The sequence below is a fragment of the Carcharodon carcharias genome, chromosome 15, assembly GCF_017639515.1.
Source record: "Carcharodon carcharias isolate sCarCar2 chromosome 15, sCarCar2.pri, whole genome shotgun sequence".
Classification (NCBI taxonomy): Eukaryota; Metazoa; Chordata; class Chondrichthyes; order Lamniformes; family Lamnidae; genus Carcharodon; species Carcharodon carcharias.
Window position 1 is genome coordinate 57,593,740 of NC_054481.1, and position 15,887 is coordinate 57,609,626.

General features: G+C 41.9%; 1 protein-coding gene across 8 annotated transcripts in view; it reads left to right on the forward strand.

The window, feature by feature from the left end:
- mlst8 (MTOR associated protein, LST8 homolog (S. cerevisiae)) overlaps positions 1 to 15,887 on the forward strand; it is a 42,171-nt gene that overhangs the window by 11,025 nt on the left and 15,259 nt on the right. For 6 of the 8 annotated variants that reach the window (XM_041206139.1, XM_041206140.1, XM_041206141.1 and 3 more), the window contains 5 exons: positions 1,607 to 1,682; positions 8,828 to 8,980; positions 9,347 to 9,471; positions 11,821 to 11,984; positions 12,910 to 13,723. In XM_041206139.1, coding sequence (XP_041062073.1) covers positions 1,607 to 1,682; positions 8,828 to 8,980; positions 9,347 to 9,471; positions 11,821 to 11,984; positions 12,910 to 13,028 — 637 coding nt within the window. In that variant the 3' untranslated portion in view covers positions 13,029 to 13,723. Of the gene's footprint in view, positions 1 to 1,606; positions 1,683 to 8,827; positions 8,981 to 9,346; positions 9,472 to 11,820; positions 11,985 to 12,909; positions 13,724 to 15,380; positions 15,886 to 15,887 lie in introns of those variants that run through there. The other 2 variants (XR_005945283.1, XR_005945284.1) reach the window with 2 other exon arrangements.

Sequence of the window (15,887 nt, forward strand, 5' to 3'; positions counted from 1 at the left end):
TACGTGCCTTCAGCTGTCTGGACCCTAAACTTGGAATTCCCTTCCTAAACCTTTACTTTACATTCCTCCATTAAGATGCTCCTTAAAACCTACCTCTTTGACCAAGCTTTTGAACACCTGCCCTAATTTCTCATTATATTACTCAGTGTCATATTTTCCTTTATATTGTGTTATGATCCCAGCTAATGTTACTACTGGACAAGCCAAATCTCTGGGTGGAACTCGACTTGATAGATCCTAAATTTTATTTTTTGTTTAGATATGTGGAGAGTGGCTACAGAACAGAGTCAACTGATGAACTTTTAACAAAAGAATAAAACATTTATTGAATAAGAAGAGATGAACTGTGTTACAATACTCCTTCAAGCACAACTGTACCTTTACAGATGTATACAAATTTGTAGGATAACACAAGTTACAAAAGCTATCTTATACTCTAATGTTCACAATCCATGTAAACCAATAGGCGACCTGTAGTCAGACACACCACACTCTGAAACCAAGTGACAGATGCCATCCCAAACAGATGCTATGGATCTCTCAGCTCCCCGCAGACGCTTGTCACACAGTGAGCCAACCAGTCCCATTGAACTCTGTCTTTCACATGAGGGTTTCCTATCTCCACTCTCTAAGAACTTGCTTTGGAATCTTCTCCCAAACCAACGCTTTCTCTCAGATGCCTTCCACAAGGGTCCACCTCCAGGGTTTTGAACTGTCCTTCCAATGTTCCTCTTCCCTGGATTACCACGTGCTTTCAAGCTTTTTTTCACACACATTCTCTCTCTCACTGACTCAGCTGTCAACAGTACACTACTGCTTCACATGCCCATAGTAAAGAGTTACAGATCTTCAACTGTCTCCTTGGCCCTCCTGACTACTCGCATGCCTATATCGCTTTAAATCTACTTCCTGCAACTTTCTCCCTGTTAGCTTGAAACTTGGAGCCTTCCTCTCTGCTCCTTACTGTCACTTCCACAAACCAGGACTTTTTCTTATGGTCTCCTGTTCTTCCTTTAACTTGAAGGTTTTCTTGGGACCCCTCTTTTCTGTCTCACTCCTTGGCTTTAAGACCTTTCAGTTCTTTTGGGAAATCTGTCCTCTCTGCAATTCCCTCTCCCAGTATCCAGTCTCTCTGGAATCCTGGCTTCAACTTCAGTTTAGGACATGCTATCTGTCCTTCTGCTGTCCAGTCTCTCTGGCATCTGCTTCCAACTGAACTCAAACTGCTTCCATCTGAACTCAAAACTACCTTTCTTTCTCTTTGGGGCCTCCAGTTGCTCAGCAACAGCACAGTTTTTCTAACCTTGTTTGCTTTACTCTCTTCAAGAATCATATAAATCTCATTAGAATTCATGTATTTTTTAAAGTGAAACTGAAACTAATATTCTCTTAACAGACAAATACAGAAGTATAGACCAAACTTAAACATTAAAGATATATCTTTATTCTTAACACACCCAAATACACATATAACTAACTTAAACTATCTCTATTTCCTAACAAATGCTCCTACGAAGTGTCTTGGGACGTTTTATGATATTAAAGGTGCTATTTAAATGCAAGTTGTTGTCCATCTGAAACTTAGACTGCAATCCTCTCTTGACAGGTCACGTAACTTGCAGTGTCAAAGAATCTTCCAGGTCAATGCTCCTATCAATTGTGTCTGCCTGCATCCCAATCAGGTAAGAGGGAACATTACCCAACACCTAAACTCCAGGACATGCTGAGAAGCTCTGTGTTTGTTCTCTAGTGGAGACATAAAAAGAGTTGAAGCTGGAAATCCGTTGTTCAGGCTGCCCACAGTATGCATTGCCTGCCAGTGTGTGGCGCTGATGCACTTTGCAGTCTCTTCATAGCTTGTCAGTACTTAATGAACCTGTGATCTGATCCAGCCTGACCTCACCTGCCCTGGCTCAGCACCTGCTGACTCACAAGATCACAGTCTAAGGGCTAAAATCTTCTTTTAACTATATGAAAATGAAGGTGTTGAACAGGATTGAATGCTCTGGTAATGGTTATGTTGCTACACCAAAGTTTTTAAGTGCTTGAAGTCGTACGCATGTTGAGGAGAGGATCAGCTTTAGTTGTAGAAAGCTGAATTCAATAAATCTGATCAATCATGGGCTTGCACCATTAAAAATGACCACGAAGAGCCCAATTCACCCAGGAAAGGGAAGCCATGCTCCCCGCACACCAACCCTCATAATCTGATCTAAAAGTGATGACAGATCTACATTACTTAGGTGACTCTGCTCTCTGAATTCTGGCGAATTATTCAGCTCTAAAAGTATCACTATATCATAACTACTTCAGGACAGAAAGAATGAGCGAAAAGTGCAGCCTAATTGACGTTAACCCCATCCATCTCTTGAGGAAATGAAATGTAAGGAAGTGAGTGAATCACAGATTTGTTATTGTGCAGAAGAAGGCCATTCAGCCCATTGTGTCTGCACCAACACTCCGAATGAACAATTCCCTTAGTGCTATTCTCCCACCTTCTCCCCATAATCCTGCACATTCTCCCTTTTCAGATAAAAGTCTAATTCCCTTTAGAATGCTTCAGTTGAACCTGCTTCCACCACAATCTCAGGCAGTGCATTCCAGACCTTAACCAATCACTGCATGAAAAAGTTTTTTCTGATATCGCTTTTGCCTCTTTTGTCAATTACTTCAAATCTGTTCCCTCTCGTTCTCAATCCTTCCACTAGTGGGAACAGTTTCTCCCTATCTACACTGTCCAGACCGCTCATGATTTTGAATACCTCCATCAAATTTCCTCTCAGGCGTCTTTTCTCCAAGGAAAACTGTCCTAACCTCACGAGTCTATCTTCACAAGTGAAGTTCCTTATCCCTGAAACCATTCACATGAATCTTTTCTGCACTTAATGCCTTCACATCCTCCCTGAAGTGCAGCGCCCAGAAGTGGACGCAATATTCCAGCTGAGGCCAAACTAGTATCTTACACAAGTTCAACATAATCACCTTGCTCTAGTACTCTATGCTGCTTTAAGAAAGCCTTGGATACAATATGCTTTATTAACCACTCTCTCAACCTGTCCTGACATCTTGAATAACTTATGTACATGTACACCCAGATGCCTCTGCTCTTGCACCCCCTTTAGAATCGTACTGTTTATTTTATATTGTCTCTCCATGTTCTTCCTGCCAAAATGAATTACTTCGCATTGCATGAAATTGAACTTCATCTGCCACCTGTTAGCCCATTCCACCAACTTGTCTATGTCTTTTGGAAGTTCTTCGTTATCTTCCTCACAATGCTTCCAAGTTTCATATCATCTGCAAATGTTGTAGTATCCTGTAAACCAAGGCCTAGGTCATTAATATATATTAGGAAAATCAAGAATCCCAACACTGCCTCCTGGGGAACTCCACTACAAACCTCCCTCCAGCCTGAAAAACATCCATTAACCATTATTCTTTGTTTCTTGTCACTCAGTCAATCCATGTTCCTACCCCCTTTTATTCCATGAGCTATACCTTTTTGTTCACGAGTCTATTGTGTGGCATTGTATCTATGCCTTTTGGAAGTTCATGCATACCACATCAACAACATTGCCCTCATCAATCCTCTCTGTTACCTCATCAAAAAACTCCAACAAGTTAGTTAAACATAATTTTCCCTTAAGAAATCCATGCTGGCTTTCCTTAATTAACTTACATTTGTCCATTTGACAATTTTGTCCTGGATTATCATTTCTAGAAGTTTCCTCACCACCGAAGTTAAAGTGACTAATTACTAAACTCATTTGTGTCCCAGACTGCTGAGGGAGGCAGGGGCTCTGACCCAAATTTTTAATTCCTCTCTGGCCACGGGGGAGGTGCCAGAGGACTGGAGAACAGCTGATGTGGTTCCGCTATTTAAGAAGGGTGGTAGAGATAAGCCAGGGAACTACGGGCCAGTGAGTCTCACGTCAGTGGTAGGGAAACTATTGGAGAAAGTTCTGAGCGAGAGTATCTATCTCCACTTGGAGAGGCAAGGTTTGATCAAGGATAGTCAGCATGGCTTTGTCAGAGGGAGGTCATGCCTAACAAATTTGACTGAATGTTTTGAGGAGGTGACCAGGTGTGTAGATAAGGGTAGTGCAGTGTATGTAATTTATATGGATTTCAGCAAAGCCTTTGACAAGGCCCCACATGGGAAACTTATAAGGAAGGCAAATGCACATGGGATACAGGGTAATTTGATAAGGTGGATTCAAAACTGGCTTAGTTGTAGGAGGCAGAGGGTGATAACAGAAGGATGCTTTAGTGGCTGGAAGCCAGTGTCCAGTGGGGTACCACAGGGATCTGTGCTCGGTCCCCTATTATTTGTCATTTATATAAACGACATAGATGACTATGTTGGGGGTAGCATTAGTAAGTTTGCGGTTGACACAGAGATTGGCCAGGTGGTTAACAGTGAGGTTGAGTGCCTTGGGCTACAGGAAGATATAGACGGGATGGTCAAATGGGCAGATAAGTGGCAGATGGAATTTAAACCTGAAAAGTGTGAAGTGATGCACTTTGGAAGGAGTAATTTGACAAGGAAATATTCAATGAATGGCATGACACTAGGAAGTTCTGAGGAACAGAGGGACCTTGGTGTGTGTGTGTCCATAGATCTCTGAAGGCGGAGGGGCATGTTAGTGGGGTGGTGAAAAAGGCATTTGGGACACTTGCCTTTATCAATCGAGGCATAGGTTACAAAAGTAGGGAGGTCATGTTGGAGTTGTGTAGAACCTTGGTGAGGCCACAGCTGGAGTAATGTGTGCAGTTCTGGTCACCACATTATTGGAAGAATGTGATTGCACTGGAGTGGGTGCAGAGGAGGTTCACCAAGATGTTGCCTGGGATGAAACATTTAAGTTATGAAGAGAGGTTGGATAGACTTGGGTTGTTTTTGTTGGAGTAGAGAAGACTGAGGGGCGACCTGATCGAGGTGTACAAGATTATGAGGGGCATGGACAGGGTGGATAGGGAGCAGCTGTTCCCCTTGGTTGAAGGATCAGTCACGAGGGGGCATAAATTCATGGTGAGGGGCAGGAGGTTTAGGGGGGATGAGAGGAAAAACCTTTTTACCCAGAGGGTGGTGACAGTCTAGAATGCACTGCTTGGGAGGGTGGTGGAGGCGGGTCACATCCTTTAAAAAGTACCTGGATGAGCACTTGGCACGTCATAACATTCAAGGCTCTGGGCCAAGTGTTGGTAAATGGGATTAGGCAGGTAGGTCAGGTGTTTCTCACATGTCGGTGCAGACTCGATAGGCCGAAGGGCCTCTTCTGCACTGTGATTCTGTGACTGGTTTGTAGTTGTCAGGCTTATCTTTACACCCTTTTTTGAACAAGGATTTGCAATTCTTCAGTCCTTGGCACCTGAGTCTAAGGAAGACTGAAAAATTATGGCCAGTGCCTCTGCAATTTCCATTCTCACTTCTCTCAATATTCTTGGATGCAACTCACCCGCTCCTGGTGCCTTATCAACTTGTAAGTAGAGACAGCCTGTCCAATACTGCCTCTTTATCAATTTAAAACCCTTCTAGTGTCTGAATTACCTTATCCTCAACCGTGACCTGGGTTGCATCTTCTTTGGTAAAGACAAATGTAAAGTATTCATTTAATACCGCAGCTATGCCATCTACCTCCATGTATAAATTCCCTTTTTGGTCCCTAATCGGCTCTACTCCTCCCTTTATCATTTATATGCCGGTCTTTTTTCATATGTCCCCTTTGCTTCTCTTATTTGCTTTTTCACCTCCCCTCAGAACCTTCTATGTTCAGCCTGGTTCTCAATTTGTGTTTTCTACCTTACACCTGTCATAAGCATACTTTTTTCTCCTTTGTCTTAATTTCTGTTTCTTTTGTCATAAAGGGAGCTCTAGCTTTGTTTGCCCTACCTTTCCCTTTTGAGGGAATATACCTGGACTGCCTGAACTATCTCTTCTCTGAAGGTAGCCCATTGAGCAGCTACCGTTTTCCCTGCCAATCTTTGATTTCAATTAATTCAGCCCAGATCTGTTCTTATCCCATTGAAGTCGGCTTTCCCCCAGTTAAGTATTCTTTCTTGAGACTGTTCTTTGTCCTTTTCCATCGTCAGCCTAAACCTTATGATACAATAATCATTGTCCCCTAAATGTTCTCCTACTGACACTTGATTCACCTCATTCCTAAGAATGAGTGCAGTGCCTCCTTTCTCGTTGGACTGGAAACATACTGTTGTAGAAAATTTTCCTGAACACACACTCTAGGAATTTTTGCCCCTCTTTACCCTTTACATTACTACTAGCCCAGTAATTATCCAAATATAGAAAGTCCCCCCTTATAGCCACTCTATAATTTTTGCACCTCTCTGTAATTTCCTTGAAAATTTATCCTTCTACATCCTTCCCATTAGTTGATGGCCTATAGATTACACCGAGCAATGTAATTGTACCATTTTTGTTCCTTAGCGCTAGCCAAATAGATTCTGTCCTCGACGCTCATCTAGGACATCCTCTTTCTCCAGCACTTGATGCTCTCCTTATGAATACTGCCACTCCTTCCCCTTTTCTTTTTCCTTTTCTATCTTTCCTGAACACCTTGTGTCCAGAAACATTTAATGCCCAATCCTGCCCTTCTTTGAGCCAGATCTCTGTTATAGCCACAACATTATATTTCCATATGGCAACCTGCCTGTAATTTATCAATCTTATTTATCACACTCTATGCATTCACATACAGCACAGTAAATTTGATTTAGACTTTATTACCTACTCCCTTACTCTGACCCCACCTATTAGCTACTTATTTTTTATTCTAGTGCGATCTATCTCTCCCAGTATTCTGTGCACCCTAGTATTCCTCTGTGATATTATCTCCTGGTTTCCACACCCCTACCAAGTTAGCTTAAACCCCCCCCCCCCCCCAAAAGCATAAGAAAAATGCCCTGCAAGGAACTTTGGCACCACTCTATTTAGGTGTAACCCATCCAGCCTGTACAGGTCCCATCTCCCCAGAGCCGGTCCTAATGTTCCAAGAATCTAAAGCCCTCCCTCTTGTGCTATCTTTCCAGCCAAACATTCATTTGATTTGTCCTCCTATTTTGATACTCACTTGTGCATGGTACTGGGAGTAATCCAGAGATTGCTACTTTTAAGGCCCTGCTGGCTAATTTCTGACCTAGCTTCCTAAATTCTGACTGCAGGACCACTAAGCTATTTCTGCCTATGTCACGTGTACTCATGTGGACCACGACTGCTGGGTCTTTACCCTCCTCCCTCAAGATGCTTTGTAGTTGCTCAGTCACACCTTTGACCCTGGCACCAAGGAGGCAACATACCATCCTGGATTCATGTCGGTGGCCACAGAAACACCTATCTATTCTCTTAACTATCAACTTGCCTTCACGATTGCTCTTCCAGTCTTCCTTGTACCACCCTGTACAGCTGAGCCACCTGTGGTGCCCTGGGCTTGGCTCTGGCTGCACTCCCCAGATGAACTATCACTCTCATCAGTTCAGAACTGAATATTGATTACAGAGTGGGATGCAACCAGGAGACTCCTGCATTACCTGCCACTTGCTTTTTGACTGGTGCTCACCCATTCCCTCTCTCCTTGCATACTCTTAAGCTGGAGGGTGAGCACATTTATAAATGTGCTACCCACGAAGCTCAGCCTCATGGATGTATTGCAGTGACACCAACTTCTGCTCAAGTTCCGAAAGCTGGAGCTCCAGCTGCTGCAACTGATGACACTTCCTGCAGAAATGGTTATCCAGGACACGGGAAGCGTCCTAGAGTTCCCACAAAGCAAAGGATGTGCCCTCCAGAGGTTGGAACAGCCCTGCCATTTCTCTGTTAGTTAATAACCTTGTTACTCCTAGTAAATCTTACTACTGGAAAGAAGGTAGCAATGCTAAAGTCGGACAGTGGTTGGATAGTAGTGGTCAGGGGGTGGCAGGACAGCTCGTGACTTGAGTTCTGATGCTGATGTATACCTCAGTAACTAACCATATCTCCATATCGTGGGATATGAGGAAAATAGAATATTCTTTTAAAGAATGGGTTAATGATAGAATCTGACTGCACAGAGGGAGGCCATTCAGCCTATTATGTCAATGCTGGTCTTTGAAAGAGCTATCCAACTAGCTCCACTCTTTCCTCTTAGCCTGCTAATTTTTTTTCTTTTCAAATATATATCCAATTTCTTTTTGAAAATTAATATAGAGTCTGCTTCCACTATCCTTTTTGGCAGTGCGTTCCAAATCATAACTCGCTTTGTAAAAGAAAAATTCCCCTAATCCCCCCTGTTTCTTTGCCAAAGGCATTTAAATCTGTATCCTCTGGTTTCTGATCCTCCTCCTGGTAGAAACAGTTTTACCTTATCTAATCTATCAAAACTCCTATTAAATCTACCTTTAAACTTCTCTGCTTTAAGGAGAACAACCCAGATTCTCGATTAGTCCCTCATTCCTAGAGATGTCAATTGTCTGAATGTCATTGTAGAATTATCAGGCACAGCATTCAAGAACATTAACAGCAACAGTTCTAGGAATTCTAAACAAAAACAAAAATACTTGGAAAAACTCAGCAGGTCTGGCAGCATCTGCGGATAGGAGCACAGTTAGCGTTTCGAGTCTGAATAACCCTTCAACAGAACTAAGTAAAAATAGAAAAGAGGTGAAGTATAAGCTGGTTTAAGGGGGGTGGGACAAGTAGAGCTGGATAAAGGGCCAGTAATAGGTGGAGATAACCAAAAGAAGTTCTAGGAATCTTCAAGTGTTGACCCACCCATTCTCATTGTGAAGTGTAAAACTCTGCTTTGGACTCTGAACCATGTGGATTATTTTGTAGGCGGAGCTGATTGTTGGTGATCAGAGTGGAGCCATTCACATCTGGGATCTGAAAACTGACCACAACGAGCAGCTGATTCCTGAGCCAGATGTTTCAGTCAATGCAGTGCACATTGATCCAGATGCAAGCTACATGGCAGCAATCAATAGTTCGGTAAGTGACTTGGAACCATGAGTGGCATAGATTTTCATAGGTAGCAGCATGGATGAGACCTGCAGGATCTGTGCTGGATGATGGGAACTGCAGGGCCTGTGCTGGGGGTGGGGTAGGAGCTGCAGGACCTGAATTGTGGGACCTGTGGTGGGAGCTGCAGGGCCTGTGCTGGGGGAGGTGGGAACTGCAGGGTCTATGCTGGGGGCTGGGAGTGTGGGAGCTGAAGGGCCTGTGCTGGGGTGAGGATAGGGTGGGGTGGGGGAGCTGCGGGGTCTGTGCTGGTCGGTGGTAGCTGCGCAACCAATGGTCCAACTGATGTTGCTGTCTGCATCGCACCATGTTTCTCTACTTTTTCTTCCTCTCCAGGGTAATTGCTATGTGTGGAACCTGACAGGAGGGATTGGCGACGATGTCACCCAGCTTATTCCCAAGACTAAAATCCCAGCTCACAAACGCTATGCTCTGCGCTGCAAGTTCAGCCCTGATTCCACGTAAGTCCTTTAGTTCATGTGATGCACTAACCACTACCACACTCTCACTGGTCTTTCACTGGTCAGTATGTGAAGTGAGTGTGAAGGGTGTTGGGAGAAGATACTTCAACTTGTGGCTGCTGCAATGTGCCTTGATTGTGACACAAACATGACATATTTACAAATTATTCTGCAAGAGAGCATAGTCTAGGCGAACAATTACTCTGTTTCCTGTGAAAGTGTGCAGTAGAACCAGTAAATCCATACATGGGCAAGTGGTACCCTGATAGTGTACGTACAGTCAAGATTATTTGAGGCAAAATTAAACAAAACCATTAGCAGACTTCACCAGATTATTATGCTAAAAGACTTGATTTGTCACCAATACTTTAAAACTGTTTCAAAGTAATACATATCTGAAAACTTTGTAATTTGATTAATCCATCTATTATGTTTCCTTTAAAGTATAGTGTAAGACTAGACTTGGTGAAATGTCTCTGCTCCGAGCATTGTACTGAATTGGTGGACTCTCTCTTACAGTACTTGCTGTCAATGTGCCTTGGTCCACTAATTCAATAACATGATGACACTGATGCTTCTTTTCCTTGTCCTTCAAACTTTATGTAGGATTACCAGTGATGTTTCTCTGCTTGTCACATTGACATTCAGCCTCTGTGTGCTTCAGCTAGTGCTTCTCCTTCTTGGAGCAGATAGTTTTCCTGCTGACATTCCTCAATTAGTCAATACCCCCAAAACAAATTAGCAGAAGATTCATCTCATTGAGTGATTCCAGCAGAGAAGGAGGCCATTCAGCCCATTGAGTCCATGCTGGCTCTCAGCCTCTTTCTTCCCCTCTATCCTTGTAGTCCTGTAAGTTTATTTCCCTCAAGTGTCTATCCAGTTTCCTTTTGAAATAATTTGTTGCCTCCACTTCCACTACCCTCATAGGCAGCAAGTTCCAGGTCGTCAGCATTTGATGTATAAAAAAAATTCTTCCTTGCAACCCCTCCCCCTGTATCTCTTGTCCAGAATGTTAAATCTGTGTCCTCTGGTCCTTGTACCTTTCGCTAATGGGAACAGCTTTTCTTTATCTACCATTATCCAAACCTGATCTTGTAAACCTCTACTAGATCTCCCCTCAATCTCCTCTGCTCCAACCTAACCTTGTAGCCTCTTTTTGGGACTATTTGGGTAAATCTTCTTTGCACCATTCCAAGGACCTTTATATCCTTCGTTGCTGTTGAAGGCATCCTGTTGTTTGCAGATGGCTGCCAAGTCTCCCTACATGACAGTTGCTACATTTCAAAATAATTAGTTGTGTATTAAGCCCTTTGAGATGTTTCTGGAGGTATGGTATGGTGTCTTATAAACACAAGTCTTTCCTCTATTTAAATCATGAATTGTCAGTGCAACAGCCAACTGAGAAGAAAGTAATCTTAATTTGGCACTAAAAATAAAAGTGTATAACAATTTGTCTCAATAAAGTGCTTATTATCTGTTTTGGCTGTAAAAACCTTTGCCCCCACACTCTGTTTATAGAATTTATGAATATGTGGGATTCTTAACTCCTGAATTCTTTCAGTATGGATATTAGTGTGTGTGTATGTGTACACACTAGTTATTTGTGGTTGTTAATTGCTTGTTAGTAGTCAAGCCAAAAACATTGCACAAAATCCTGTTTAATGTTTCACCTGGATTTGCACAAGAATCTATTGTAATAAAAGCTGGTGAGAGAACTGCAATGACAGCTGGCAGAATAAGGTACTGAGGTGCACCAGCTGCCACCTGCCACTATAGATAGCTGGTGTGTATCCATCAGTTAGCAGTGCTTTGTGCTGCTTATAGTTTCTTTGTCCTCTGTCCTTTCTTTTGGAGTATCAATTTTCCTGGTGAGAACTATTGTGCCTCTACTGGTCGTGTTGCTGATTTAAATGTTCCCCCTGCTCCCAAGATTTTTTTGTTCATTTCTCTAACTAAACAGTGGGAACATGGGACCAATGTCTAAATGGACCTGGAAAATTACAATCCATTGAAAGGAGGCCTTATCAAAGCTGAATCACCTGTGCTGGGAATTACCCTTCTAATGGATATATCACCAACATCAACGTCAAAACACCGGAGTGTCAGAAAGGCTACCACTAAGAAAGTTGAGACTAAAGAAGCCTGACGTGTATTTTAGAACAATCCCTCTTTAACTCCCCCATTATTGTGGGTTGATTTCACTTAAAACGCACCATTTGTAGCATTTTAATAACAATCCTGCTTGAAATCATCATCATATGTATTCTAGAACAATCACACTTTAAGCCAGCCTACTAATGTGCATTATATTACAGTCCCATTATAAGGCCTGTTACTCTTTCCCAACAGACTTCTTGCTACATGCTCAGCTGACCAGACCTGTAAGATATGGAGGACTTCAAACTTCTCGCTGATGACAGAGCTTAGTATCAAGAGCAACAATCCAGGAGAGACATCACGGGGCTGGATGTGGGACTGTGCATTCTCTGGCGATTCACAGTATATTGTCACAGGTAAGAAGTCTACCATAAAAATAAGGAACTGGTTCCATTTTAGCACTGTTTATGCTTGTGCCCAGAACTGCTCTGTTATTATCACCAGGCTTCACAAAGACTGATGATGAGGTGCTCTAGGTTACAATTGTGTTCCGGGAAGAATTTATGATTTGGATCTCTGAAAAGTCTCATTGATTTCTTACTTTACATCATGATGCCAAAGCAAAGGTCTCAAGTGCTAAGGTAGTGGAAATGACAGTTTGGAAATGTATTGGGTTTGCAATACTTTACATCTCTGCTTGGCAAGTCGAACTTTGGCTCAGTGGCCCTGAATCAGAAGGTTGTCAAGTCAAACCCCACTTGGGTACTTGAGCGCATAATCTAAGCTGACATTCCAGACTAGTACTGAGAGAGTGCTATGCTGTTGGAGCTACTGTCTTTAGGATGAGTAGTTATACTGAGGCCCCAACTGATCCCTTGGGTGGATGTAAAAGATTCCATGGTATATTTCGAAAACTAGCAAATTCTCCTAGTGTCCTGGCCAATTATTTATCCCTCAACCAACATCACTGAAACAGACTGGTTATGTATCTCTCTGCTGTTTGTGGGGCCTCCTGTCTTTAAATTGGCTGCTTTGTTTATTACACTACAACAACGATCACACTTCAAAAGTTCTTGATTAGCTCTAAAAAGCATTGGAACATCCCGAGGTTGTGAGAGATGTTATATAAATGCAGATGATTCTTGTCTAAAAGTACATTAGCCTGAAGAAGCCATTTAGATAGCACTTATTTTATCAACTAAATGAGGCTGCTTGTGAGGGTTTTGCACTTGAATTACCTCAAGCCATTTATAAAGTACGTTAAAATTATTTTAATCCATAAGTCTGAATTATGGAAGTTCTTTGCATATTGATGGATAACATTCTCCTTTCCACTTGCAGCCTCTTCAGATAACCTTGCGCGGTTGTGGTGTGTGGAGACTGGTGAAATTAAACGGGAGTACAGTGGCCATCAGAAAGCAGTCGTATGCCTGGCCTTCAATGACAGCGTGCTGGGCTGAAGATTTCCATAAGAAGCTTGCCCCCTCTGCTCTTTCACCCTTCCATCCCTTTCTTCGCCCCATTCCCATTCCAAGCTCTTGTTGAAATTGCTCCCAGCCAGATTAGTTTTTTGAAGCCTCTATGAAAAGACAAAATCAATTCAAGTTGCTGAGGGCTGGAACATTTCTTTGTGGACATTTGGCAGGCTCAACCATCACATGACATGTGAGGTTGTAACTCATGGCCTGGTAAGCCTCAGTTCTGACACCAAGATTTCAGTAAAGCGCAGAGCTGGGTGAAATTTTCATATCTTGTCCACCTGAACTGTGGAAAAAGTGCCCAACAGCATAATTCTAGATTCTGTACTTCCAAACTTGGACCATCTGAAGTATATAATGAACTTTCTTATATTGGACTGAGGTATTGGTAAGTACAATTTTATTGCTGGTGGTGACGATGTGACTATTTTGAGGTTATAAGTTAAGGATATCTTGAGCAATGTTAAAATGTAAGCTCTCTGTTGTTACTTTTCCTGCTATGTACTAGTATTGATCCAGGAGAACGTTTGTGCCAGCGCCAGAACCACATATCAATTTGCACAGTGAGACAATATGGACCAATGATTTTACAATGCAGTCAGTGAGTGCCTGAATCATTAATCTGCTGAGTAAAATCATTAAAATTGCGCACAAATATAAATTATTTCTACACCTGACTGGATGCTGCTTTCGTTCTTTGTGCAAGAGGATAAGGGTATTAAGATACTATCAGTAAGCTACCATCTTTGGGGTGCTGTGTGGAGACAAAAGGAACTATATAAATGCAAGTAATTTTCCTCTTTTGGCTCTGAATAGCTGGTGTAGTTATAGAATCCGCTTGTGTCGCTGCACATTTACAAAAATAAAATACTGGAAATTTGAAATAAAAACAGAAAGTGTTGGAAATACTCAGCGGGTCAGGCAGCATCTATGGAGAGAGACAGAATTAACATTTTGGGTTGTTGACCTTTCACCAACTGCTTGAATCTGGGATCTCAAAGGACGTGGTGCCATAGAGCACATGGACCCTGATAAATAGTATGGCGCATTTCTTCCCTCCCAGTTCAGACTTTTTTGGATTGAATATTAAAATTAAGTTCAGGTAAAGGAGAGCCATTTAAGTACTTTTAAACAAATTTTTATTGAAATATTAAATCCCATGTCTAATCAACACCAGGACAAAAGTGCAAAGCAGATGGAATTCATTTCAGTCTGTTATTGAATTTGATACAGATCTCATTGTGTGTGTGTGTGTGAGTGCGTGTTTGTCCATCTGTCTGTTGCAACATCTTATCTACTCTTGAAGTTCCAATTTTATGTTTCACACTGCTATGGTCTTTGCTGTGTTCATTGGCTTTTAAGTGGTGTCTGTTTCTTTTTCTATCTATCTGTCTGTCTCTCCCTTCATCTCTTTCTCCATTTCTTATTTTGTTTTTAATTGGCTGTAAAGCATTCGGATATCCTGGATCATGAAAGATGCTATATAAATGCAATTTTTCTTGTTCCCACTGGTTGGGTCTACGACTACCGGGTATAGTCTAAAGATTAAAACCAGACTTTTCAGGACTTAAAATTAGGAAACAATTCTACATGAAAAGGGTGTTAGAAATTTGGAACACTTTTCACAGATGGCAATTGACCTAGCATCAATTGCTAATTTTAACTCTAAGATTTTGTTAACCAAACACATTAAGGGATATGTGGCAAACATGGATAGATGTAATTAGGTCGCAGATCAGCCATGATCTCATTGAATGGCAGAACAGGCTGGAGAGTCTAAATAGCCTACTCCAGTACCTTTGGTCCTCTCTATCCCTTGCATTCTGTTTGCACTGAGTCATCTCTGTCATCTCAAACTGTGCTTTGCATGGCTTCTCTATCCCTTACACTCTTTATATCCGTTACATACAATTGTGCAGCAGCTCCTTTTTGCGCTTTGCATTGAGTGACCTCCTTCTGTTGGTATGTCTTGGTTGTCAGCTGTGGCTCAGGGATAGAACTCTCACCTCTGAGTCAGAAGATTCTGGTTTCAAGCCCCATTCAAAGACTTGAGCCTGTAATTTAGATTGACACTTCAGTGCAGCACAGAGTGTTGTATTGTTGGAGGGGCTATCCTTCAGATGAGACATTAAATTAAGATTGTGTCTAGCCTCTCAAGTGGACATAAAAGATCTATGGCACTATTCAAAGAGTAGGGGAGTTCTTCCAATGTCTTGGCCAATATTGATCCATCAACCAGCATTATTAAAACAGATTATCTGGCCGTTATTACATTGCTGTTTGTGAGAACTTACTGTGTGCAAATTTGATGCCATGTTTCTTATATTACAATAGTGACAACACCTCAAGAGTACTTTGGCTGTAAAACACTTTGGGATGCCCTGAGATCATGGAATGCACTGAAAAAATGCAAGTTCTTTCTTCCATCTCACTCTTTTTGTGCACGTCCTTCTGCCACTCTACATTAAGTGACCCCTTTCTCTCCTATCAGTACTCAGTTTGTATCTTTCACTCTGCAATGAATGGCCTCACTCTTCCGGAACTCCCATTTCCCCATTCTGTAGATAGAGTGTAGTTTTGAAGATTTGATGAGTGATGTGTGTTTCAATGTCTGGATGTTACAGACTATGGCAGAAGTTTATCCATGTTGACTTGATCAATTTTATTGTTTCTCTGAAAAGCTCAAAAACAGATATATGGACGGTATACATCTCAGTAACACAAACCAGAACAGTGCATAAAGCAGTGTAAAGAAACTAGTTTTCTGATGCCATTGTAAAATCTTGAATTTTGCTAATTTTTAGCACTAATAAAAGGGAAAGATCTTCATTCTGAAAAAGG